The sequence below is a fragment of the Eulemur rufifrons genome, chromosome 2 (genome assembly GCF_041146395.1).
Source record: "Eulemur rufifrons isolate Redbay chromosome 2, OSU_ERuf_1, whole genome shotgun sequence".
Taxonomy (NCBI): Eukaryota; Metazoa; Chordata; class Mammalia; order Primates; family Lemuridae; genus Eulemur; species Eulemur rufifrons.
The window spans coordinates 125,879,745-125,902,229 of NC_090984.1; the positions used below are offsets into that span (position 1 = coordinate 125,879,745).

General features: G+C 64.8%; 1 protein-coding gene across 4 annotated transcripts in view; it reads left to right on the plus strand.

Annotated features, from left to right (window-relative positions):
• The window catches only part of PACS2 (phosphofurin acidic cluster sorting protein 2), a 64,278-nt gene that overhangs the window by 36,318 nt on the left and 5,475 nt on the right, over positions 1 to 22,485 (plus strand). For 2 of the 4 annotated variants that reach the window (XM_069490857.1, XM_069490874.1), the window contains exons 5-18: positions 5,191 to 5,353; positions 5,730 to 5,803; positions 5,992 to 6,072; positions 7,167 to 7,226; positions 12,668 to 12,825; positions 14,242 to 14,332; positions 14,566 to 14,640; positions 14,772 to 14,914; positions 16,096 to 16,228; positions 16,314 to 16,418; positions 16,574 to 16,680; positions 16,879 to 17,033; positions 17,736 to 17,846; positions 18,223 to 18,331. In XM_069490857.1, the coding sequence (XP_069346958.1) occupies positions 5,191 to 5,353; positions 5,730 to 5,803; positions 5,992 to 6,072; positions 7,167 to 7,226; positions 12,668 to 12,825; positions 14,242 to 14,332; positions 14,566 to 14,640; positions 14,772 to 14,914; positions 16,096 to 16,228; positions 16,314 to 16,418; positions 16,574 to 16,680; positions 16,879 to 17,033; positions 17,736 to 17,846; positions 18,223 to 18,331 (1,565 nt within the window). Of the gene's footprint in view, positions 1 to 5,190; positions 5,354 to 5,729; positions 5,804 to 5,991; positions 6,073 to 7,166; positions 7,227 to 12,667; positions 12,826 to 14,241; positions 14,333 to 14,565; positions 14,641 to 14,771; positions 14,915 to 16,095; positions 16,236 to 16,308; positions 16,419 to 16,573; positions 16,681 to 16,878; positions 17,034 to 17,735; positions 17,847 to 18,222; positions 18,332 to 19,113; positions 19,147 to 22,485 lie in introns of all 4 variants that reach the window. The other 2 variants (XM_069490862.1, XM_069490868.1) reach the window with 2 other exon arrangements.

The following is a 22,485-nucleotide window of genomic DNA, read 5'->3' on the forward strand; positions in this document are numbered from 1 at the left end:
GCAGTTCTGGTCCTGTGTCCTACGTCTTGCAGCGGCTGTTTCCCACCCGTGAGCCGCTGTGGGCTTGTCGTTCCGTGAGGTCTGGGGCAGCCCCAGGCCCGTGTCAGCCCCGGCAGGCACAGGTGGGCGCGGGTGTGAAGGCCGCTCCGCCAGGTGGGCTCCAGGCCTGGCCGTGGGGCCCCAGGTCAGGGTTAGTGGACGGGGTGGGGCTAGCGGACATGGCCCCAGCGGGAGGGAAGGGTCCTGAGGGCGCAGCGCGGGGCCAGTGGACGTGGCCGGGCAGCCGAGCAGGGCCGGGGCCTGGAGCAGTCGCGCCCTCCCCTGCTGGCCCTCCAGACACAGGCAGGGCTGCGGCAGGCCCTGAGCGGGACCTCGGGTGTGTGGGGAGAAGAGTCGTGCAGGCCTCACGAGGACACTCGGGTGTCACCTCCTCTCGAGCGGCCTGGGCCCCACCACCCAAGCGCTGCCCCGCAGGGCTCATGGCCCGGCCCCTGCGCCCTCACTTGAGGCGCCGAGAAGCGGGGCGGAGGGCCTGGGCCCAAGTGGGTGCCCAGCGGGACGTTGGTGAGGGGCAGCTCCGCTCTGGGGGGTGACCCAGTTCTTCTCTGGTGCGGACCCCCAGCTGAGCTGTCTGGGAGGGACCGGCGCCCACCACCCTGCTGGGCCCTGCGTCCAGGGCCGCCTCTGCCACCGGCTGCCTCTTTCTCACAGCTCCCGGGGTGACCGAGCTGACCGGCAGGAGACCGAGGGCTCTGGTCTCAGCGATGGGAGCCCCCTGCACCTAGGGACGGGAGCGCGTGTGGTGGGCTTGTGGGCCTGCGGACCTGGCCTGGGGGACGCAGGAGCCCCGGCCAGTCGGGCTCCTCAGTGACACCCAGGGGGTCGGCTGGCCTGAGACCAGGCTGCAGGAGCGCAGTGGGCGCCTCTGGGTGACCTGGAAGCGTGGTAGTGGCCGGGGAAGCTGTCCTCGTGATGCCACCCTGCCCCCGGGTCCTCCGCCCGCGCCGCACACAGCACTCGGGCCAGGTCCAGCCCAGGAGACCTGGGGGCCCAGGTGTCCAGGGACGGGCGGCTCTGGGTGGGGCACTGGGAAGATGGCAGGGTGAGGACAGCACGGGAGCCGTGGCCCGGCTGACCCCGTCTGCGTGCTGCGTTTCCCCGTGGTCTGTCCCGTGGGGGCCTGACGGCCACGCGCCACTCGAGAGTGATTTCAGGGGACGACAGATGGAATCCAACAGGAGTCCCATGAGGTTATAACCGAGTAAGGAGGATTCCTGTCACGAGTGACCTTGTAGCTGTCCCCACCTTGTGGCACGACTGCTTTGTTACTCTGTCAGGTCAGTGTAGCCTGAGTGCACTGCACTGGCTCGTGATGTCTACAGCAGAGAGCAGGGACGTCCTCGCCGTCACGTTCACTCGCCCCTCCCTCGCCCCTCCCCCACCCCCCTCCCCTGCCCCCCACCCCCCTCCCCTGCCCCCCCACCCCCCACTCGCCCCCTCCCCCGCTCCTCCCCTGCCCCTCCCCTGCCCCTCCCCCGGCCCCTCCCCCACCCCCCTCACCTGCCCCCCCACCCCCCACTCGCCCTCTCCCCCGCCCCTCCCCCGCCCCTCCCCTGCCCCTCCCCCGGCCCCCCACTTGCCCACTCACCCGCCCCTCCCCCGGCCCCTCCCCCGCCCCCCACTTGCCCACTCACCCGCTGCCCCACCCTCCCCCTCCCCCGCCCCGCCCCTCACCTGCCCCTTCATCCCGCCCCTCCCCCACCCCCTCCCCTGCCCCCCCGCCCCCCACTCGCCCCTCTCACCTGCCCCTCGCCCGCCCCTCGCCCCCTCCCCCGCCCCTCTACCGGCCCCCCCACTCGCCCGCCCACTCGCCCAGGGTGGCATCCCGTCCTGCAGGCTCCGTCGTGCTAGGTGCCCTGCACAGGTGTGCCATTTTGTCTTTTATGCCGTATTTTTACTGCACCTTTTCTATTTTTAGAAATGTTTGGCTGCACAAGCACCTGCCACAGTGTCAGGGCTGCCTGCAGTGTTCAGCACGCGACGTGCTGTGCGTGTGGCCGAGGGCCGTGGGCCGCGGGCACGGGCAGCCCCGGCAGACACTGTGGCCCGGCGGGCGCCGCACCAGCCGGGCAGAGCGAGTGTTGCAGTAAAGAGGGTCACACGAATGATTTTGTTTCCAGCACTGATAACATCATGTTTACGCTATACTGTTGTCTACTAGGTATGATAGCATTATGCCTTAGTTAAACAGTACTTTATTGCTAAAAATGCTAAAATCACCTGAGCCGTCCACAGGCTGTGATCTCGTTGCTGGTGGAAGGTCTTGTCTCAGTGTTAGTGTCTGTTGACTGACCAGGTGGTGGCTGCTGCAGGCTGGGGTGGCTGTGGCAATTTCTTAAAATACGACAACAATGAAGTTTGCTGCATTGATTGACTTCCTTTCATGAACGATTTCTCTGTAGCAGGCGATGCTGTTTGGCAGCATTTTGGTCACAGTAGAACTTCTTTCAAATAGGATTCAATCCTCTCAACCCCTGCTGCTGCTTTACCTACTGCGTTTGTGGAATATTCTAAATCCTCTGTTGTCATCTCAACAATGTTCACAGCGTCCTCACCAGGAGTCGATTCCATCTCAAGAAACCACTTTCTTTGCTCATCCATAAGAAGCAACTCCTCATGCGTTCAGGTTTCATCGTGAGATTGCAGCACTTCAGTCCCATCCTCAGGCTCCACTTCGGATTCTAGTTCTCTTGCTGTTAGGGTGCATTGTCAGTGAGCAGTCATGTTTTGAAAGGAATCTTTTTCTGAGCAGTCGGTCTCAGCAGTGGGTTTAAAATATTCAGTAGGCCATGCTGTAAACAGATGTGCTGTCATCCAGGCTCTGTTGTTCCATTTCTAGAGCACAGGCAGAGTAGATTTAGCCTAATTCTGGAGGGCCCTGAGATTTTCAGAATGGTAAATGAGCAGTGGCTTCAACTTAAAGTGACCAACTGCATTAGTCCCTATCAAAAGAGTCAGCTTGTCCTTTGAAGCTTTGGAGCCAGGCATTGACTTCTCCTCTCTAGCTATGAAAGTCCTAGGTGGCATCTTCTTCCAATATAAAACTGTTTCATCTACATTGAAAATCTGTTGCTTAGGGTAGCCACCTTCATCAGTGATCGTAGCCGCAGCTTGTCCATCAGCCCTTGTTGCTTCACTGTGCATGTTCATGTGGTGGAGATGGCTTCTTTCCTTAAACCTCACGAGCCAACCTCTGCCGGCCTCCAGCTTTTCTCTGCAGCTTCCTCACCTCTCTCAGCTTTCATAGAATTGAAGAGAGTTAGGGCCTTGCTCTGGCTGAGGCTGAGGCTCCATATCAGCAATAAGGCTGTTTCACTTTCTTATCATTTCTCTGTTCACTGGAGAATCATTTTTAATTTTTTTCAGGAGCTTTTCCTTTGCATTCACAACTACAGGAGGCTCTAGCATTCAGTTTGTCATGGCTTTTGGCATGCCTTCCCCACTAAGCTTGATCATCTATAGTTTTAGATTTAGAGTGAGAGACACATGACTCTTCCTTTCACTTGAACACTTAGAAGCCATTGTAAGGTTATTAATTGGCCTAATTTCAATCTTGTTGTGTCTCAGGGAAGAGGAAGGCTCGAGGAGAGGGAGACAGGGGACCGAGGTTTGCCGTCTTCCATAGGCACGGTTTGTGGTGCCCCAAAACAATGACAGTGGTGACATCACAGGTCACTGATCGCAGATCACCGCAGCAGATACAATCATAATGGAAAACGATGAAATAATGTGAGAATTTCCAAAATGTGACACAGACACGCACAGCAGGTGCTGTTGGGAAGACGGCGCCGGGACACAAGAAGCTGGGGCTGCAGGCGCCGCCACGCCCAGCTGCTTGTTAAGATGTTTCCATAGAGACGGCGTCTGGCTGTGCTGCCCAGGCCAGTCTCTAACTCCTGGCCTCAAGTGATCCTCCTGTCTTGGCCTCCCCAAGTGCTGGGGTTATGGCGTGTGCCCCTGTGCTCGGCCTGTTTTTGCAAAATTTTGATTATTCTATTTATTTAATTATCCTATTTTAAATATTCTATTCTATTTAAGTTATTGTATTTCTTATTAAGCCTGTCATTCTGTCATTAAAATTTGTTAAGAGCCCAGTTTCTCTCCCGTGCTCCCCCCTGAAGGAAGGAAAGGGCAGGGTTTCCTTTGTGGGGGAGGCCCCGGCCCCACGTGGGTCCCCTGGCGCTGGGCGCGAGCTCCTGCCCGGCTGTCAGAGCGTGGGCCGCCCACCCCCACGTGCCCTGCCCGGGCCCTCGCCTGCTCCTCCCAGAACCGCGCCCGGCGGCCCACACAGTGGAGCTGCAGGCGCGGGGGTGCAGGTGTGTCCCGCACACGCACACGCACACGCACACGCAGGCGTCGGAAGGGCGTGCGTGCTGGCGTGAAGCTGCCGCTGCCCTTCCTCGTTTGGTTTCTGAAGTGCAGGTGGAAGCAGATGTACGCGTGCTTAAACATTGTACTTTCTTATTTGACTGATGGATGAAAAAAATTGGCACCCAGAATCAGGCCCCCAAATGGTTTAAAAAATCCGGTGCATAGAATCCTGGTATCTGGGTGGGAGCACACGGCCCCCGGGGCAGCGGCTGGAGCGAAGGCCCCATGTCGGCGAGCGCCTGGACACTGTCGTGCGTCTGCGGGGCTGGGTGGGGCACGCCCAAGCGGTGGCGGGGGAGGTGGTGGCGGGGGTGGGGGGCGCCGGGGCCCCCTGTGCTGCTCCCTGGTCAGAATCTCTCACAAGAGGGGGCCGGGCCTGCCAGGTGTCTCTGCTGTGGGAGCCCCCCCTCCGCCACAGACCAGGTCCCCGGCGCTGGACCCTGCGGGTCGGGGACCGGCTTTACATGCGACTTAGCTGCTGCGGGCGGAGGCAGAGTCTGAGCAGACCTGGGACCCGCCTGGGTGGCTCTGCAGGGACAGCGGGAGTGCCCGAGGCCAAGAGCAGCCTCCGCGCCCACCGCAGTCTGTCGTGGCCCTGCCTGGCCCCGACCTGCCCCGCACAGCCCTGCCCTCTCTCCCTGGCGCCCCTGGGAGGCCCGCGGCCTCTCATCCGTCCTCCCGGAGCCCCGGCCTCAGCCAGGTGGCGGCTGCGGTGGCGGTGCCGTCCGTGGCCCTGCCGGACCCGTGCTCTGCCTGCAGGTGATGCAGCACCCCGCGGAGGGCGGCCAGGTGCTCAGCCTCTGCAGCAGCATCAAGGAGGCCCCCGTCAAGGTGGCCGAGATCTGGATCGTGTCCCTGTCCAGCCAGCCCATCGACCACGAGGACAGCGCCATGCAGGCCGGCCCCAAGGCCAAGTCCGCGGGTGAGTGTGGCTGTGTCTGGCCGCCGGCTGTTGCCACCATCACAATTGGGGTCCGTGTCCCCACCCCGACCCCAGGGTGGGCGGGGGGCCCAGCCAGTGTAAGTCCAGGCTGAAACACGGCCGGAGGGGCTGCGGGGGTCCAAGGCGGTCAGTGTGGAGCCCCCGTCCTCACAGCCCTCCCCCACTTCCCCGAGCCCTACGCCTCTCGGGCTGCCGCCATCGGGCCCCTGGGCCTCGGGCCACTGCACCTGCACCCGGGGCGCTGGGCTCCGCAGGGGCCGTGTCCTCGCAGCCCCTCGGCATCGGGGTCTGCGGTTCGGTGGCCGCTCGTTCCGGCTGGTGGAACCCGAGGTGCCTCCTTCTGCCCCTTCCACAGACAACTATTCCGAGGAGGAGTACGAGAGCTTCTCCTCCGAGCAGGAGGCCAGCGACGACGCCGTGCAGGGGCAGGTGACCGCGTGGGGCTGCGCGGGGCGCCGGCCTCGCTGGGGACGGGGGGTGGCCCCGCCAGTCCCGGGCCCTGGTGGGGGACGGTGCTCACTGGGTGGGGGGGGCTGTTGGCGGCGGGCCCCACCCCGGCCCACGTGCGCTGCTGGGGGTCCCACCTCGCGGCCCAGGCACCATGCTTGTCCCTGCAGGACCTGGACGAGGATGACTTCGACGTGGGGAAGCCGAAGAAGCAGCGGCGACCGATAGTGAGGACGACATCCATGACCAGGGTCGGTGGAGACTGGGTTTACCAACCCCGGGGAAGGGGCGGGGGGCGGGGGACAGGGCGGCGGGGACATGGCGGCGGAGTCCTGGGGAGGGCGTGGGACTGGAAGAGCGCGGCGCACACAGCCCGCAGCTTGCTGACAGCGCCTCCTGGGGCTGGGCGGGACCCTCTGCCCCAGACGCTGCAGCCTCAGCCTCTGCGGCCGGGTGCGGGGCGCCTGGTTCTGTTAGCTCAAGCGGGCGTGAGCCAGGCGGGGGCATCCCGGGCCAAGCCCTGCTCCTGGGCCCCGCCGGGTGCTGCTGTCTCCAAGGCTCAGGGCGTGACCCAGGCTGGGGGAGGCTGCTCTCTCCTTGGTCCAGCACCAGATGCACCTGGGTGTGGCCAGTTCTCCTGCTTTTGTTCAGCATCTGGCCTGCCCGGCGCTATGGCCCCAGGAGCTTGGGAAGAGCTGCCAGGCATTTCCTCCCGGAGGACAGCTTGGGGTGGCCCTGCCAGAACCGGCACCCAGAGCCCCGTAGAGAACTGGCAGCACCGGCCATGCCTCCCCAGGCCGGGCCAGCGCGGTGGCCAGGGAAGCCCTTGCCCAGTGCCGAGGGGCACAGACACAGTCTGGCCGCAGACACCACTGTGGCCTTGGCAGGGAGACGGGCGGGTGGCTCCCGACATGGGCGAAGCCGTGTCTCTGGACCACAGCACCCCACGCCGCACAGAGACCAGTCTGGGCCTTGGTCCCAGGGCCCATGAGGGTGGAGGGGGCTGGGACTGACCGCCGAGGACACCCACCCGAGCGCCTCCCGGCAGCCAGCCCGCGTGTCCACCCCCATGTGGGGCACAGCACCCTCCTTCTGGAGTTGGCCTGGGAAGGGCTGTGGAGTCTTCTGGAAGAACGGTAGTGTCAGCACAGTCCCTCCCTAGGTTCCCCTTCACTGGGCCTGGGACCGTTGGACCTTGGCTTGTGGTTCTAGATGCCCATGAACTTGCTGGAGGCTGAGGTGCTGGGACTGCTTTTGGGTGCGTCGCGCCGCCCTGCGCTGCCCAGCTGTCTCCTCTGGAGGCAGCGGCTCCCACGCAGCTCCTGACTCTGCCCTTGTCTTGCAGCAACAGAACTTCAAGCAGAAGGTCGTGGCGCTGCTGCGGAGGTTCAAGGTGTCGGATGAGGTGAGTGAGCCAAGCCCGGCCGGGGTCCTGCCTCTGCCGCCTGCTCCCGTGCTGCCCTGTCAGGCGGCTCAGTGGCCGTGTCGCCCTCCAGGGCCACCTGGAGGACCCAGCAGGGGCCCTGGGATCCCCCGCTGGGTCTCTGCTGAGCTCCGAGTTGCCGGCACACAAGGAGGAAGACAGGACGTCGTCTTGGGGTGTGGCCACGGGATCGCGTGTGTGTGTGTGTGTGTGTGTGTGTGTGTGGTGTGTGTGTGCGCGTGCGTGTGCGTGTTTCTATGAATAGACTGGATGCTTTAGAGCGGAGCTGAGCAGGTGGTGCAGAGACCCCACGCATCCCTGCCCACACAGGCCCCGCTGCCGGCATTCCTTGGGTTTTAAGTTTTCTTCTTTTAGCTTTTCTCTACTTGCTTGCATAACTTTCATCATGAGAAGAAAAACGTCTTGGTTTTTGGGGGTTTCTTTTTACATGGTCAGAAGAAAATTAGTGCTGCCGCTCTGGACACCCCGTGGAGAGGCAGCATGTGTGTGGCCAGGCCTCGGAGCAGCGTGGTCAGGGCAGCGTGCCGCCCACACACGGCCGTCCGCAGCCTTCGGGCGGGCCGGAGAGGCCCAGTGAGGTGCGGTTGCCTGCCTGGGTCCAGCCTGTCTCAGACCATTTGCTGCTGTGACAAAATACCTTAGACTGGGAAATTTATAAACAGCCAAAATTTATTGCTCGCGGTTCTGGAGGCCGGGAGTCCAGGGTCAAGGTGCCAACAGAGTCGCTGTCAGGTGAGGGCCCGTTCCTCGGAGATGGCGCCTTCAGGTGTCTTCGCGTGGGGGGAGGTGCCAACAGGCTCCCTGCAGCCCCTTTCCCAGCGGCAGAGCCCTCAGGGCCATCACCTCCTCACGCCAGTTAGGTTCCCACATCGGAGTTTTGGGGAGGCGGATGCTCTAACCTCGGGGAGCTCCGGGCTGACTGCAGAGCAGGCCAGGCTGCCTCCCGCCCCGCCGGGGCCCGAGCGGAGGTCTGTCCCGTGAGGACTGAGCGGAGCCTCTGGTCAGGGCTCCCTGCTGCAGGAGTGAATTTGGGGTCAAGTGTGTTTGTTGGAACCCTCAGCTTCAGCTTAATATCTTATACTTTTCATTTTATGAGCATAGGTGTTGCACCTGCACGGTCAGTTGATTTCAGCAAAGTTGCCTTGACACATAGCGCACACCATATGCAAAAGTGAACTGAAGTGGATCATATTTCTGAATTGAAAACCTAAAACTTCTAAAAAATTATTTGAAAAAAAATTTTTTTAATGAGTACTGGTACACCAGGAAAAACAGTTGCCATTCTGTTTTTTTTTTGTTTGTTTGTTTGTTTTTGAGACAAGAGTCTTGCTCTGGCACCTGGGCTAGAGTGCCATGGCGTCAGCCTAGCTCACAGCAACCTCAAACTCCTGGGCTCAAGTGATCCTCCTGCCTCAGTCCCCGAGTAGCTGGGACTACAGGCATGTGCCACCATGCCCGGCTAGTGTGTGTGTGTGTGTGTGTGTGTGTATATATATATATGTTTTTTTTTTTTTTTAGTTGTCCATATAATTTCTTTCTATTTTTAGTAGAGACGGGGTCTCACTCTTGCTCAGGCTGGTCTCGAACTCCTGAGCTCAAACCATCCTCCCGCCTCGGCCTCCCGGAGTGCTGGGATTACAGGCGTGAGCCACCGCGCCCGGCCCAAAACCCATAAATTTAAAGCCTATGAAAATTCTAGAATAGATAGGAAAAATGTTGTGAACTTGGGTTAAGGAAAGATTTATTGGGACCCAAAAAGCATGATTATAACAGAAGAAATTGATATACAGGACGTCATGAAAAATAAGAACTGTGAGATAAGCCAGACAAAATAATAAATGCTGTGTGGCCCACTCATGGGAGGTCCCTGGAGTGGTCAGGTTCATAGAGACAGAAGGCAGGGCGGGGTGCTGGGCAGGTGGGCGTGTCTGGGGGCGGGGCTGCCTCTGGGGCGGGGCGAGTCCGCAGGGGGCCGCTGTGTGGGTGCAGCAGACGCCGCTGCCCTGGGCATGTAAAGGGGTCAAGATGGCAAGCGTGATATCTCATTGTGGTTTTTGAGAATGGCCTTTATCAAAAAAACCCAAAACAACACATGTTGGCATGGATGTGGAGAGACAGGAACACTCATACACTGCTGGTGGGACTGCAAACTAGTGCAACCCCTGTGGAAAGCATTATGGAGGTATCTTAAACAGATTCAAGTAGACCTGCCATCTGATCCAGCAATCCCATTACTGGGCATATACCCAAAGGAAAAAAGGTCATTCTGTAACAAAGACACATGTACCCGAATGTTTATAGCAGCACAATTCACAATCGCAAAGATGTGGAAACAACCCAAATGCCCATCAATACATGACTGGATTAGTAAGCTGTGGTATATGTATACCATGGAATATTACTCAGCTATAAGGAATGATGAAGATACGACATCTCTATGGTTCTCCTGGAGAGAGTTGGAACCCATTATATTAAGTGAAGTATCCCAAGAATGGAAAAACAAGCATCACATGTACTCACCAGAAAATTGGTTTCCCTGAACATCACTAAATACACATCTAGGAACGACACCAATCGGATATCAGACTGAGGTGGGGGGTGGGGGAGGGGATGGGGCTATGCCTACACAATGAGTGCATTGCGCATCGTTTGGGGAATGGTAACGCTGGAAGGTGCTGACTCGGGAAGGGGGGTGGGGAAGGGAGGGATATATACCTACATGATGGGTGCAACGCGTACTACCTGGGGAACAGACACGCCTGGAGCTCTGACTTGGGGGGAAAGGCGGTACATGGGCAACGTATGTAACCTGCAATTCTGTATCCCCCATAACAATAAAATGAAAAAACAAAAAAAGATGGCAAGCGTTACATTTTATATATATGTTACCACAATGAAAAGTACAAGTTTGCTTTCTGAAAGACAAGCCACACGTTGACGTAGTATCACATGTCTGGTGAAGATTTGTGTCCAGTACGTGAAGAAAGAACTCTTAAAACCCAGTAAGAAAGACAACCCAACTTTAAAAACGGGTAAGACTCGCACACTGAAACCACAAGACATTTTTAAAAGACACTGAAGAATCTACAAATAAGTAGAAAGGTACCGGCGTTCATGGATGGAGACTGAATACTGTTACGGTGGCGGCACCTCCCAGATTGATCTATGGATTCAACATGATGCCTGTTACATTCCCAGCTGCCTTTTTGCAGAAACTGACCAGCTAACGTGTGTGGAGAGCCCAGCAGTCTAGAAAAGGAACAGAGTTGGAGGACTGGACACTTCCCAAGGTCAGACCTCACCAGGAAGCTGCAGGTTCCCCAGCCTGCGCGGCCCCGGCACCAGGACAGACTCACCGGCCAGCGGGGAGAGTCCCAGAGCCTGAAGTCAGCCGTTCTGTTTAGGGGCGTTTGGTTTTCGACAAGGACGTCAAGGCCATTCTGTGGGGAGAGAATAGTCTCTTCAACAAATGGTGCTTGGACCGCTGGACATGCACACGCCGGAGAAGGACGCTGGGCCCTTTCCTCACACCAGGCTCAAGGTTATCTCAGAACGAGCCCAGGCAGGAGTGAGACCCCGTTAGCTGGGTGTGGTGGGGCCTGCAGTCCCGGCGATGTGGGAGGCTGAGGCGGGAGATCGCGTGAGCTCAGGGTCCAGGAGTTGGAGGCTGCAGCTGTGATGATGCCACTGCACCCCGGCCTGGGCGACAGAGCGAGACTAAAAAAAAATTAAAAATATTAAAACGGGCAAAGGATGTATCTGGAGAGAAGCTTCTCCAAAGACCGTGTACAGGTGGCTGGTGACGATTATCATCACTGGTCATTAGGGAATTTAAACCCAAACTGCAGTGAGCGACTGCGCGGCACCCGGGGTGGCTGGAGGAGACAGGAAATGCCGCGCCGTGGAGGGTAACAGCTGCCGTGGGAAGGTGACGTGACGCAGCCGCCGTGCGCACAGTCGCCAAACCCCGCAGCTGCATTCTTGCGTGGTGACCGGGGAGGGGAAACATCTGCGCACACAGAGACCAACGTGCAGATGTTCCCGTCGGCTTCCTTGTGCTACCCGACACCGGGCACGTCCCCGATCTCACCTGCTGGTGGCTTGCTGGACAGAGTGGCCTGTCAGTGTGGTGGGATGCCACCGGGCAGGGAGAAGGAGTGTGAGTGAGCGAGTGAGGCTGCAGTGCGTGACGCCCAGTGAGAGGAGCCAGACCCCCGAGGCTGCACACTGTGCCACTCCTGTCGTGTGGCGTTCTGGCAGGTGCAAAACTTAAGACACAGAAATCAGGTCGGGAGTGCCTGGGCGTGAGGGGATTCACTACGAGACGGCCAGGGGAGTCTCTGTAGGTGTGGGAAACATTTCGTGCCTTGACTGGTGGCTGCACAACTGCACCTGCCGGGCGCCCCGCCCCTACAACTGTGCACCTGCCGGGCGCCCCGCCCCCACAACTGTGCACCTGCCGGGTGCCCCGCCCCCACAACTGTGTGCACCTGCCGGGCGCCCCGCCCCGACAACTGTGTGCACCTGCCGGGCGCCCCGCCCCCACAACTGTGCGCACCTGCCGGGCGCCCCGCCCCCACAACTGTGCACCTGCCGGGCGCCCCGCCCCGACAACTGTGTGCACCTGCCGGGCGCCCCGCCCCCACAACTGTGCGCACCTGCCGGGCGCCCTGCCCCCACAACTGTGCACCTGCCGGGCGCCCCGCCCCCACAACTGTGCGCACCTGCCGGGCGCCCCGCCCCCACAACTGTGCGCACCTGCCGGGCGCCCCGCCCCCCACAACTGTGCACCTGCCGGGCGCCCCGCCCCCATAACTGTGCACCTGCCGGGCGCCCCGCCCCCACAACTGTGTGCACCTGCCGGGCGCCCCGCCCCCACAACTGTGCACCTGCCGGGCGCCCCGCCCCCACAACTGTGCACCTGCCGGGCGCCCCGCCCCCACAACTGTGTGCACCTGCCGGGCGCCCCGCCCCCACAACTGTGCACCTGCCGGGCGCCCCGCCCCCACAACTGTGCACCTGCCGGGCGCCCCGCCCACACAACTGTGTGCACCTGCCGGGCGCCCCGCCCCCACAACTGTGCACCTGCCGGGCGCCCTGCCCCCACAACTGTGCACCCGCCGGGCGCCCCGCCCGCACACCGAGTTCCCACCACACCCCCGGCACCTGAGCCACGAGAGCAGGCGAGAGCTGGGCCAGCACGTGGGGTCTCCAAAACAGACTAACTGGACTCAGAACATGCTGGCAGCAAAGGGTTTGGTGGCTCTGGGTGCCCTCCTCATCTTGTCCCTACCGACACCTCTGTGTGGGCCTTGGGCGGCTCGCTCCAGCTGCCGTGCGGCCACGCAGCGTCTGCGAGGACCGCCCTTGCCCGGCCCTCACGCAGTCTGGCATCCCTGCAGGTCCTGGACTCGGAGCAGGACCCTGCGGAGCATGTCCCCGAGGCGGAGGAGGACCTGGACCTTCTGTACGACACACTGGACATGGAGAACCCCAGCGACAGTGGCCCCGACATGGAGGACGACGACAGCGTCCTCAGCACCCCCAAGCCGAAGCTCAGGTGAGCCTCAGCCAGGGCTGCGCTTGCTGGTGGGTGCGTCCCGCCCCAGGGACGGCGAGCAGCCCAGCGGCTTCGTGTACGCCCCGCCCAGGCTGCAGACATGCCCGGCCCTGGGCACGGTTGGCAGGGCTCCCTGGAAGGTCCCGGTGGGGCCAGCCTACAGGGTGGCTGGGGGGCCGGTGCCGTGGTCCCACGGGGTGGATGGGCTGGGCAGCCATCTGGTCATGGGCGAGTACGGTGCGTTTGTGGAGAAGCCGGTGCTGCTGGGGGCGCAAGCTCTGGGCCAGGGAGGGCAGAGGGATCCCCTGGGGTGCTACTGGGAGGGCATGGCCCCGTCGAGGGTGGGGGAGGCTGGGATGGGTCAGTGGGGAGGGACCGCGTGGGAGCTGCAGAGGCCCTGCCACTATGCCAGGACGGGCACCGGCCGCCCCCCCCCCCCCCCCCCCCCCCCCCCCCCGCCTCTAGCAGGACAGGGTGGGGCTGGTGGGTGGGGCTGGTGGGTGGGGCTGGTGGGTGGGGCTGGTGGGTGGGGCAGGGCGGGGCAGGGTGGGGGCAGGGCGGGGCAGGGTGGGGCAAGGGGCAGGCGCAGAGGCAGGTGCACCCCTGGGTTTGGCTGTGGACCGTTGGGAGGCCCTGGCCTGCTAGGGGGGGACATAGCCCACAAGAGAGGGGTGCCCGGAGACCCAGATTGCAGTGGGGAAGATTTGTTGTGTTTTTATGCTTTTCGACCTAAACACGGGAGGGGAGCGTACACGAGCAGGGGGGCTCCTTGTGCTGTCTTCCCGGCCGTGTGATTGCACTGGACACGCCTGTGTAATCCAGACTGCTCCCCTCCCCCGAGCTCCATGACGTCAGAGCCCCTGGCCGGCCGGTGTGCCCACCGTGGTTCGAGGCGTGGGCTCTTGGGGGCCGTGACGCTGAGTGGCCACACTCAGTGGCAACGTGTTTCACACGCTTCATCGCCCGGGTGGGAGCGGGGCACGCCGGGCGTGAGACCTGCCCGGGTGTCTGGCTTGACAGGGCCCCTCCCCCCAACTGTATCTGCGAGTGGCTGCGGCCCACGGCTCCCGTCGGGGCCTGGCCCTGGCACGACGGCAGGCGTTGCCAGCAGCCCTGCCCTGAGTCGACACCGGGGGTGGAAAGGGTTTCAGGGACTGGGTTTTCCGAGACGGACCTCAGAGCAGGGGGAGGAGCCGAGAGGCGGCCACCAGGTGGCCTGGCGAGAGAGCTCGTGTCCCCTGCCCTCCCCGCGTCCCCTGCCCTCCCGTGCTGTGGACGGCGTGCGGCGTACGCCCACACAGGCTCGTGAGGGCTGATTTTCTCCGGAGCCAGCTCTGCTCCGCCGCCGGGCCCCCCAGGCTGACCCCCAGGCGCGGTGGGGGCGTCCTGGGAGGTAACGTGCCCTCCCCCGGCCAGGCCGTACTTCGAAGGCCTGTCGCACTCCAGCTCGCAGACGGAGATAGGGAGCATTCACAGCGCCCGGAGCCACAGGGAGCCGCCCAGCCCGGTGAGTCCCGCCCGTCCCGTCCTCAGGAGGCGCAGTGGGTGTGCGGCACCCGTGGAGTGGGTGGTCCCGGCTGGGTTGTGGTGTGGCCCCGTCTCCCATCACCACTGTCCTGAAGCCCCTGTGCCCCGCCCAGGACACTCCTGCCCCACCCGCCTGGCCGCCTCGGGGCCCGGCACCCCTGCCGGGAGTGAGGCGGCCTCGGCACCAGCCACTGAGCCCGTCTCGTCCCCCAGGCTGACGTGCCCGAGAAGACGCGGTCCCTGGGAGGCAAGCGGCCAAGTGACAGCATCTCCGACACGGTGGCCCTCGTAAGCAGCTCCCAGGGCCCCGAGAGGCCAAAGCCCTCACCCAAACCAGGGACCACAGGGGGTGGAGAAGGCCCGTCGTGGGCGTGTGTTTCCGCGGCGGGAGGTGCACAGGCGTCTATCTCTGCCGCCAGGGCGCCTCGGCCCCGCGGGAGCCGCCAGGGCAGCCCGAGGACAGCCCCGAGGTGGAGCCCTCCACCCTGGACCTGTTCACCGAGAAGCTGCCGCCCAGCGGGAGGATCACCAAGACGGAGTCCCTGGTCATCCCCTCCACCAGGTGACGGGGGCTCTGCGCCGGGCGGGCGGGCCAGGGTGGTGCAGCCCCAGCCGGAGGGAATGGCAGTCCAGGGGCATCAGTTGAGGGTGGGACGAGTCGCTGGGGGGGGGGAGGGGACGGCAGATTCACGGCCTCCAGGAGCTCTGGATGAGACCACGCGTGTCTGACCTGCTGCCGGCAGCTCTGGCCGTTGGGTCCTTGCGGAGAGCTGGGGGTCGGGCGGGGGCAGCTGCGGGGGGCCGGCCCCAGGAGGGCAGGGGCAGCACCAGGTCCCAGGGCCGGGTATGGGGGCCGAGACACGCAGTGGGGTGGCTGAGGTGAGGGGCCCGCGGTGGTTCCTGATGGGGGCACCCCCAGAGTCTCGCATACGCCTCCCCGCTCACCGCCGTCTCAGACCAGGTCTTCGAGTCCCGGCCACCCCTCTGGGCTCCCACCGACCCTCCCCACCCCCTGGGCACCTACACAGGACCCACCCCACCTGCGCCTTGGGGCTTGTCCCCCTGCAGGCCCCGTTGCCTCCCCTGGGGCTGGGCCCCTCCAGGGACAGCAGCCGCTGCCTGGGTGTCCCCCCACCCCCACTCCGGCCTCCTGTCTGGCGATGGCGTCAGTTTTAAAGTGTCATGTCACATCAGGTGTCCTGGGGGTGCCTCGTAAGCCCCAGCCTGGCATGGCCTGCCCCTCCCCCCGCTCGCTGCGGAGACGGGAAGCCTGCAGCCCTGGGTCCCAGGTCTCCTGTCGGGGCTTGGGCAGCCGGACCTGCGTCCTCCCCACAGGTCCCGCCCCTGCCCCCACCAGCGCCCCTGCCCGGCCAGAGAGGCCCGTCGGCCAGTTGTTCCTGCAGGGTCTCGATTTCATGTTTCCGTGGTGTTTGGCCCCTGGCATTTACCCAGGGGCCGCGGAGGGTCACCCTGACAGCCCGGTGCCCAGTCCTGGCTACAGCCAGTTCCGCCCAGCTGCTGACCTGGAGGGCAGGGCCAGCTCGGCTCAGGGGCTCCCGGGGCCTCTCCGGGCAGTGGTGGCCTCTCCAGGAGGCCCACGGACCCACTGCCGGGCAGGGGACTCTGTGGTGTCCTTCCGTCCCCCAGTGCCCAGCGGCTCTGCCCCCGGAGCTGCTGCGATGTGTAGCTACAGCGAGCCCCTGGCCCGGCCCTGCCACCCCAGCCTGTCTTGGTCCCCGACAGGTCCGAGGGGAAGCAGGCCGGCCGCCGGGGCCGGAGCACGTCCCTGAAGGAGCGGCAGCCGGCACGGCCCCAGAGCGAGCGGGCCAACAGCCTGGACAACGAGCGCTGCCCGGACTCGCGGAGCCAGCTGCAGGTGCGGGGCCGGCGGGGTCACGGGAAGTGGGGGCGGCAGCGGTGCCCCTTCTCCTGCCCGGGTGTGGACGGCCTCGTGTCCGCAGATCCCCAGGAAGACCGTGTACGACCAGCTGAACCACATCCTGGTCTCTGACGACCAGCTTCCCGAGAACATCATCCTGGTCAACACGGCCGACTGGCAGGGGCAGGTAGGCGGCAGCCTGTGGCGGCGGGTCGGGCTCCGCCCGCAGGGTGGGAGGCCCCCGTGCACCTGCCCGGCCCTGAGCGGGAGCCCCCGAGAGCGAGGCGTGGGGGGAGCCCTGGCGGTCGTGCCGAGGTCAGCGCCGGCCCGTCCCCCGCGCAGTTCCTCTCGGACGTGCTGCAGAGGCACACGCTGCCCGTGGTGTGCACCTGCTCCGCCGCCGACGTGCAGGCCGCCTTCAGCACCATCGTCTCCCGGATACAGCGATAGTGAGTCCTGGGCCGCCCGCCCGGCCCTGCCGCCGCGTGGGACGGGGACGCCCTGGGGCGCAGGGCTGCGGGAGGTGTGCACACTCGCGGCTCCGCCCGCGGGCCGCCAGTCTTCTCTCGGCCCCTGGCGGCTGCCCCTGGGCCGGGACAGCTCCCCTGAGGCGCTGTCCCTCTCTGTGCCGCCCGCCGGGGACGCAGCTGCAACTGCAACTCGCAGCCCCCGACGCCCGTGAAGATCGCCGTGGCGGGGGCACAGCACTACCTCAGCGCCGTCCTGCGGCTCTTCGTGGAGCAGCTGTCACACAAGACCCCCGACTGGCTCGGCTACATGCGCTTCCTCGTCATCCCGCTGGGTGAGGCCACAGGGGCGCGTGGGCGGTCGGGGTCACGCTCCGCGCCACCTTCTTGCGCGCTATGGCTGCCGGCTCGTCGGCCTGAACCACGTGGAAAGCAGCGGCACGATGTCCTCACACCGTCCTGGGGCCGAGGCAAGGCCTCGCCCTCCGCGGTGGCCCCAGCCAGTGTCTGTCCCTCCCCGGGACGACTGGGTCAGGGCCCGTTTGGGTTTCCAGCATCAGAAACACAGGGCAGGGGCCGGCGATCAACTTTCCAATTGCCAAGGTCTTGTGTAGTCGAACCCTATTAATTTTTTTTGGTTTATACAATTCATTTTATTACGGGTGAAACAAACCTATCCAGCCTTCACCTGTTGACAAGTAGCGAGGACCAGAGGCGACACCTCACCCGCGTGTGCCCCTGAGATGCTGGCATCAAAGGCCCCGTGTGCGGCTGGGGCGCCTCGCGGTCCCATGTGGCCGGCGGTGCTGGGTGGACCTTCCGCAGGGGAGCACGTCGGGTGGGCCCCAGCGGCAGCTCCTTCAGCAGGGCGGGCTCGGCCTCCCAGGAGGGCAGAGAGGCGCAGGAGCAGGGGGTGGGCTGGTCTGGGAGGCGAGGGGGCAGGCGGGGGCAGTGGCACAGCGCCACGGCTGTGTGGTGGGGACGGGCCACACGGCTCTGGGTCCCACACGTGGTGACGGCGCTCCCTGGGCACGCAGGCTCCCACCCCGTGGCGAGGTACCTGGGCTCCGTGGACTACCGCTACAACAACTTCTTCCAGGACCTGGCCTGGAGGGACCTGTTCAGCAAGCTGGAGGCCCAGAGTGCCGGTGAGGCCGGGACCGGCCAGGGCGGGGCCGACCCTCCGTTCACCCTCCGCACCTCCACTGCGGGGCCCCTCATCCCCCGGACTCTCTGCTGCCTCAGGGAAGCCATGGCATATGGGCTGGGGGGTCCCCAGCCGGGACACCTCCCTCTCCCCTGTCTGAGCCTCAGAGCTCGTTGGAGAAAGTGGGGCCTGTTTGGGGAGGGGGAGGGGGCCCTGCCGCCCTGGCCGTGGGACCACCTTGAGGGTGGAGGGCAGAGGATCCCTGAGCTGGCCCCTGGGAGGCAGAGGTGCTCGTGGTGTCCCCGACCCTCCCAGAGCCCTGGCTGGCGCCGTGCCCAGTGGCTGCGGCCAACCCCCACCACCCCCTCCTCCTGCAGCGCAGGACACGCCGGACATCGTGTCGCGCATCACGCAGTACATCGCGGGGGCCAACTGCGCGCACCAGCTGCCCATCGCCGAGGCCATGCTGACCTACAAGCAGAAGAGGTAACGCGGTGGGCCCGGGCTGGGCACAGGGCAGGCGCCAGCCCCCCACCCTCTGTGGCCTCCCCACGGCCAGTCTCGGCCCAGGAGGGCTGTGGACAGAGGCCTGTGCCGGCCTGGAGAAGCCCCGAGCAAGCCGCGTGCTCGCTCACCCCGAATCGGAGTTAAGACAGGCAGGGTGTGTGCAGGGCTCTCCCTGTTTCTGTGCACGTTGAGGTCTCTGGCGATGAAAAGTCGGCAGCTGTCGGGGGCCCCCAGGCGGCAGTGGCCCAGCCCCCAGCCTGAGCACGTCCCTCCCACTACTCGGGCTTCCTGGGCTGGGGCGCCGGGGGGTCCCGTGGCCGTGAGCCTGTTGGTGAGTGGTGAGCTCGCGTTCCCGCCAGCACGGTGCTCCAGAGCCGGAAGCCTGGACTGGAGGCCCCCCGTCCCGCCCTGGTGCCCGGCCCCCCCCCCCCCCCAGTAGCCAGGCATCCACCCTCCAAGTCGTCCCTGGACGGAGACACACAACTAAGCCTCTGTCGGCAGGGACAGGGACAGGGACGGCTGTCCAGCTCCCTGGTGGGCCTGGCTCTCCGGGGTGCTCCCTGGCAGAGGGGGCTGTGCCAGCCCCGCACGGGGACTTTGGGGGGCTCGCAGCTGCTGCCCCAGAACAGGCGGGTGGAGAGTCGCCGAGACCGGGAGGCCGGGAGCCATGGTGCTCCCACGATGACGCCTGGGGCCCCTTGCTACTCCTGAGAGCGTTCGTAACGTGTCTGTGTTTTCTCTTTTGGTGGCTTTCTGAAAAGGAAAAAGCATTTTCATTTTGACTTTACCCTAAGGTACGGCTCTGGTCTGCTCCCGCCCTGTCTGTCCCAGGCTGGTCTTTGGGGCTTGTTTAGCAGTCACCGCCCGCGTCCCTCCTCCGACACCTTTCTCCGAGCTGGGACTCAGGCCTTGGGAGCCACGAGGGCAGCAGGAGAGGTGGCCCTGTCAGGCGAGGGTCCCCGTGCCCTGAACAGTAGACGCAGACCCTTTTCCTGGGGTCCCGCCCCTCGCGCTGAGGCAGAGCTGCGGGTGGGCCCTCTGTCCCCGTGCCGGGCCGTGTGCTGGCTGGGCCCTGCAGCCCGGGGTGGCCGCGCAGGCCTCCCATTTCCACCCAGGGCTTCCGTCCGAGCGGTGGCCAGCGCCAGCCCCTCAGCGAGTCCCTGTGTCTGGAGGCCAGGCCGTGCCGCCTCCTCTCACAGGGAGCTGCCAACCACCAGCTGTGCTCCCAGCGCCTCACCCTGCCAGCCTGCCGGCAGCCCCGGGAGGGGACACACGGGGACGTCGAGGCGAGGGGCTGAGGCCCCGGTCCAGGGAGAGGCATCGGTCGGTGGCTGTCCCTCAAGCCACCTGCCACCCCACAGAGGGGCCTCCCCCAGGCACATGGGGCCCGGGAGCCCTCTCCAGCGTCCTTGGTGGTTACCCGGGGGGCGGGCAGACCCCTGAGACTCGCCAACGGGCGGAGTGCTCTCGCCCTGAGACGGCTCTGCCCTCCGAAGCTCGTGTGTTTCGAGCCGCGTGCAGCCGCCCCAGCTCTCAGCTGTCCGTTCACACAGGAGCCCCCTGTTCCTTGGCCAGGTGTGTCCTGCCACACGTGCAGCCAGCGCCCGCCCTACCTGGGGCTCGTTCTCTGCCCTGTGTCCCTGCTCCGTGTCCCAAGTCGCTCGCTGTCCTGGGAAGAGCTGCCCCCCCGCCCCCCAGCACAGGGTAGTTGGGTCTGGGGGCTCCTCGCTGGACGTGCTGCCGGCCGGGCTGTCGCAGCTGCGGAGCTGCCTGGGCCCCGTCAGTCCTGCTAAACAAGCCTCGGCAGGTGGGAGAAAGACCAGCCCGGGGGGCTCCGCGCCCCACCCCGCCCGTCAGCCTGCAGCATGCCTGGGTGCCCAGGCCGCCGCTTCTCGCCCTCCGAGTGGCAAGCCAGGGCTGCAGGGGACCCTGGCATCTGCTCCCCCGTGTCCCCACCCCTGCCTCCGCGTGACAGTGGTGACACCAGCGCCCCGGGTGGTGGTGGGCGGGAGCACCGGACAGAGCCGGGTGAAGGCCCAGGGTGCCAGAGGGGCAGTGGCAGCCATTGCCGGGTTTGGGAAACGCCTCCGTCCACCCGGAGTGCTCAGCCGGGCACCGGGAGAGGGTGGGCAGAGGGCTCAGCCCTCGTGGCAGGGAGCCTGTGCAGAGTCCCAGCTGGCACCTGCCGGCCCCTCTCTGGCCTGGGCTCAGCCCTGGGAGCATCTGCAGGGCGTCCCCACCCCACCCGCCCCCAGCACAGACTGCCCGGGACTGAGGTCAGGGCCGGTTCGAGGAGGCGGAAGGGCCTCTCGGGTGTCTGGGCCGTGCCCCTGGGCCACGCAGAGCAGCCCCGGCGTCTGTGCCCTCCTTGCCCGGGGTTCCCTCGAGCCAGACTTCCGACTGCCCTGCCCCCCTCGGGCACGCGGAGGCCTTGGCAGCCCCTCCCCGCGCCCAGGTTCCGGGTGGGGGTCTCAAAGCCAGCGGTGTCACCCCTGTCACGCCGTCCCGTGTCCAGTGCTGGGTGCTGTCTGCATGGCCCGAGGCACAGCTTGGCTTTGGAGTCCCAGCAGCGTCCTGTGTCGTGCGGCTCCCGAATCGGCCCGCAGAGCAGAGCATGGACGGGGGGCCGCTCTGCTGTGTGTTGGGGGGTCTGGCTCGGCAGAGGGTGGTGGCCCCGGGGGGTCGGGGCTGCCCATCCACTGGGGACCGGCAGCTGCCTACCTGCCCTCTGTGACCTCTTGTGGCTGGAGGGGCTCAGGCCAGAACTGCCTGACGAGGACAGTGGGACCCCACGTCGATGGCCTCGCCGGAGCACTCCTGCCAGCCTCCCTGGGCACGGCCAGGGTGGGCGTGGGGTCGGGGTTCACAGCCTGTCACGTCATTTGAAATGGAGGAGGAGAACGTCTTTCAACTCTGTTCTCCCAGCAGCGAAGGGAGGCTGGGTCTGGGCCTCTACGGCGGCACGGACAGGATCCACACGCGGCTGCCGCCAAGGGCACTGGCTTCCCCCAAGGGCACTGGCTTCCGGACGGGGAGCGGGAGGAGCCGGGGCTCCGCTACGGGTCTGGAGTCCCGGGCGCCCGAGGAGGGCAGGCCCTGCTGGCTGCCGTAGGATGGGAACCCCTGCTAGCATCAGCCTCGGAGGGCTGCACGCTGGGCGTGTGTTCTGGGCCGGTCCTGGGGTGAAGGCCACTTGTTTAGCTTGTGGCCACAGCCTCTGCCCCACGGGGCTGCTGGTCCTGGGAGCCGGTGCCCAGGCAGGCGGCCACGCTCGGCCCACCGTGCCCTCCTCAGGCCGACTTCCTGCAGGGGACGCCCTGACCACACTCTGTGCCCGGCCCAGGACTGTCCCAGAGCAAGACTGTCCCAGAGTGGCGCCTGTGGCCTGGGACCCAGGAGAAGCCCCGTCCCTTGGCCCTCTGCCAGCTCTGGTGTGCACACAGTCCCTTGGCCCTCTGCCAGCTCTGGTGGCACTGTGTGCAGGTGCCAGAGTCCCCGTCTGCAGGAGCGCCACTCGCTGCTCAGAGTCCACAGCTTGGGGAAATGAGACAGAAGAAATGGGCCTGGCAGAACTGCCCCTGGAGACAGTGCCAGCTGCCAACACGGTCTGCCCAAGGACGGAGGGCGGCAGGCACCTCTGTCCCCAAGTGCAGGCCACGGGGGGCCTCCAAGGCCCAGGAGGGGAAGAAGGTGGAGGAAGCTGCCCAGCCACTGCCCGGGACCGGCCTTGCCCTGTGGACGTTTCCGGGGGCCTGGAGGGAGATGCTCTTGAGCCGCGGATGGAGCCTTCTGCTCAGAGCAGGGCCCTTGTCTCGTGGGAGAGCTGCCCAGGCCGCAGTGAGGACTGGTCATGGGGGCCGTGCACGTGGACCGCGGGCTAGCCCTGCTTGGGCCGTGTGCACCAGAGAAGGAAGACAGACCCGTCCTCTCTGAAGTTCTTGCCCCCTGCCTTGGGCCCTGGGCGGCACTCCCAGGACAGCTGTGACAGGCTGCCAAGTCCAGACAGAGCCTCCACCAGTGCTGAGCACGGTGGCTCATTCAGGCAGGGCCTGCCTGCAGGCTGCACTTGGGTGTCGCTCTGTTAGATCGTAGCAGCCACCCTGTCACCAAGGCCAAAGGCCTGACCTCTCACA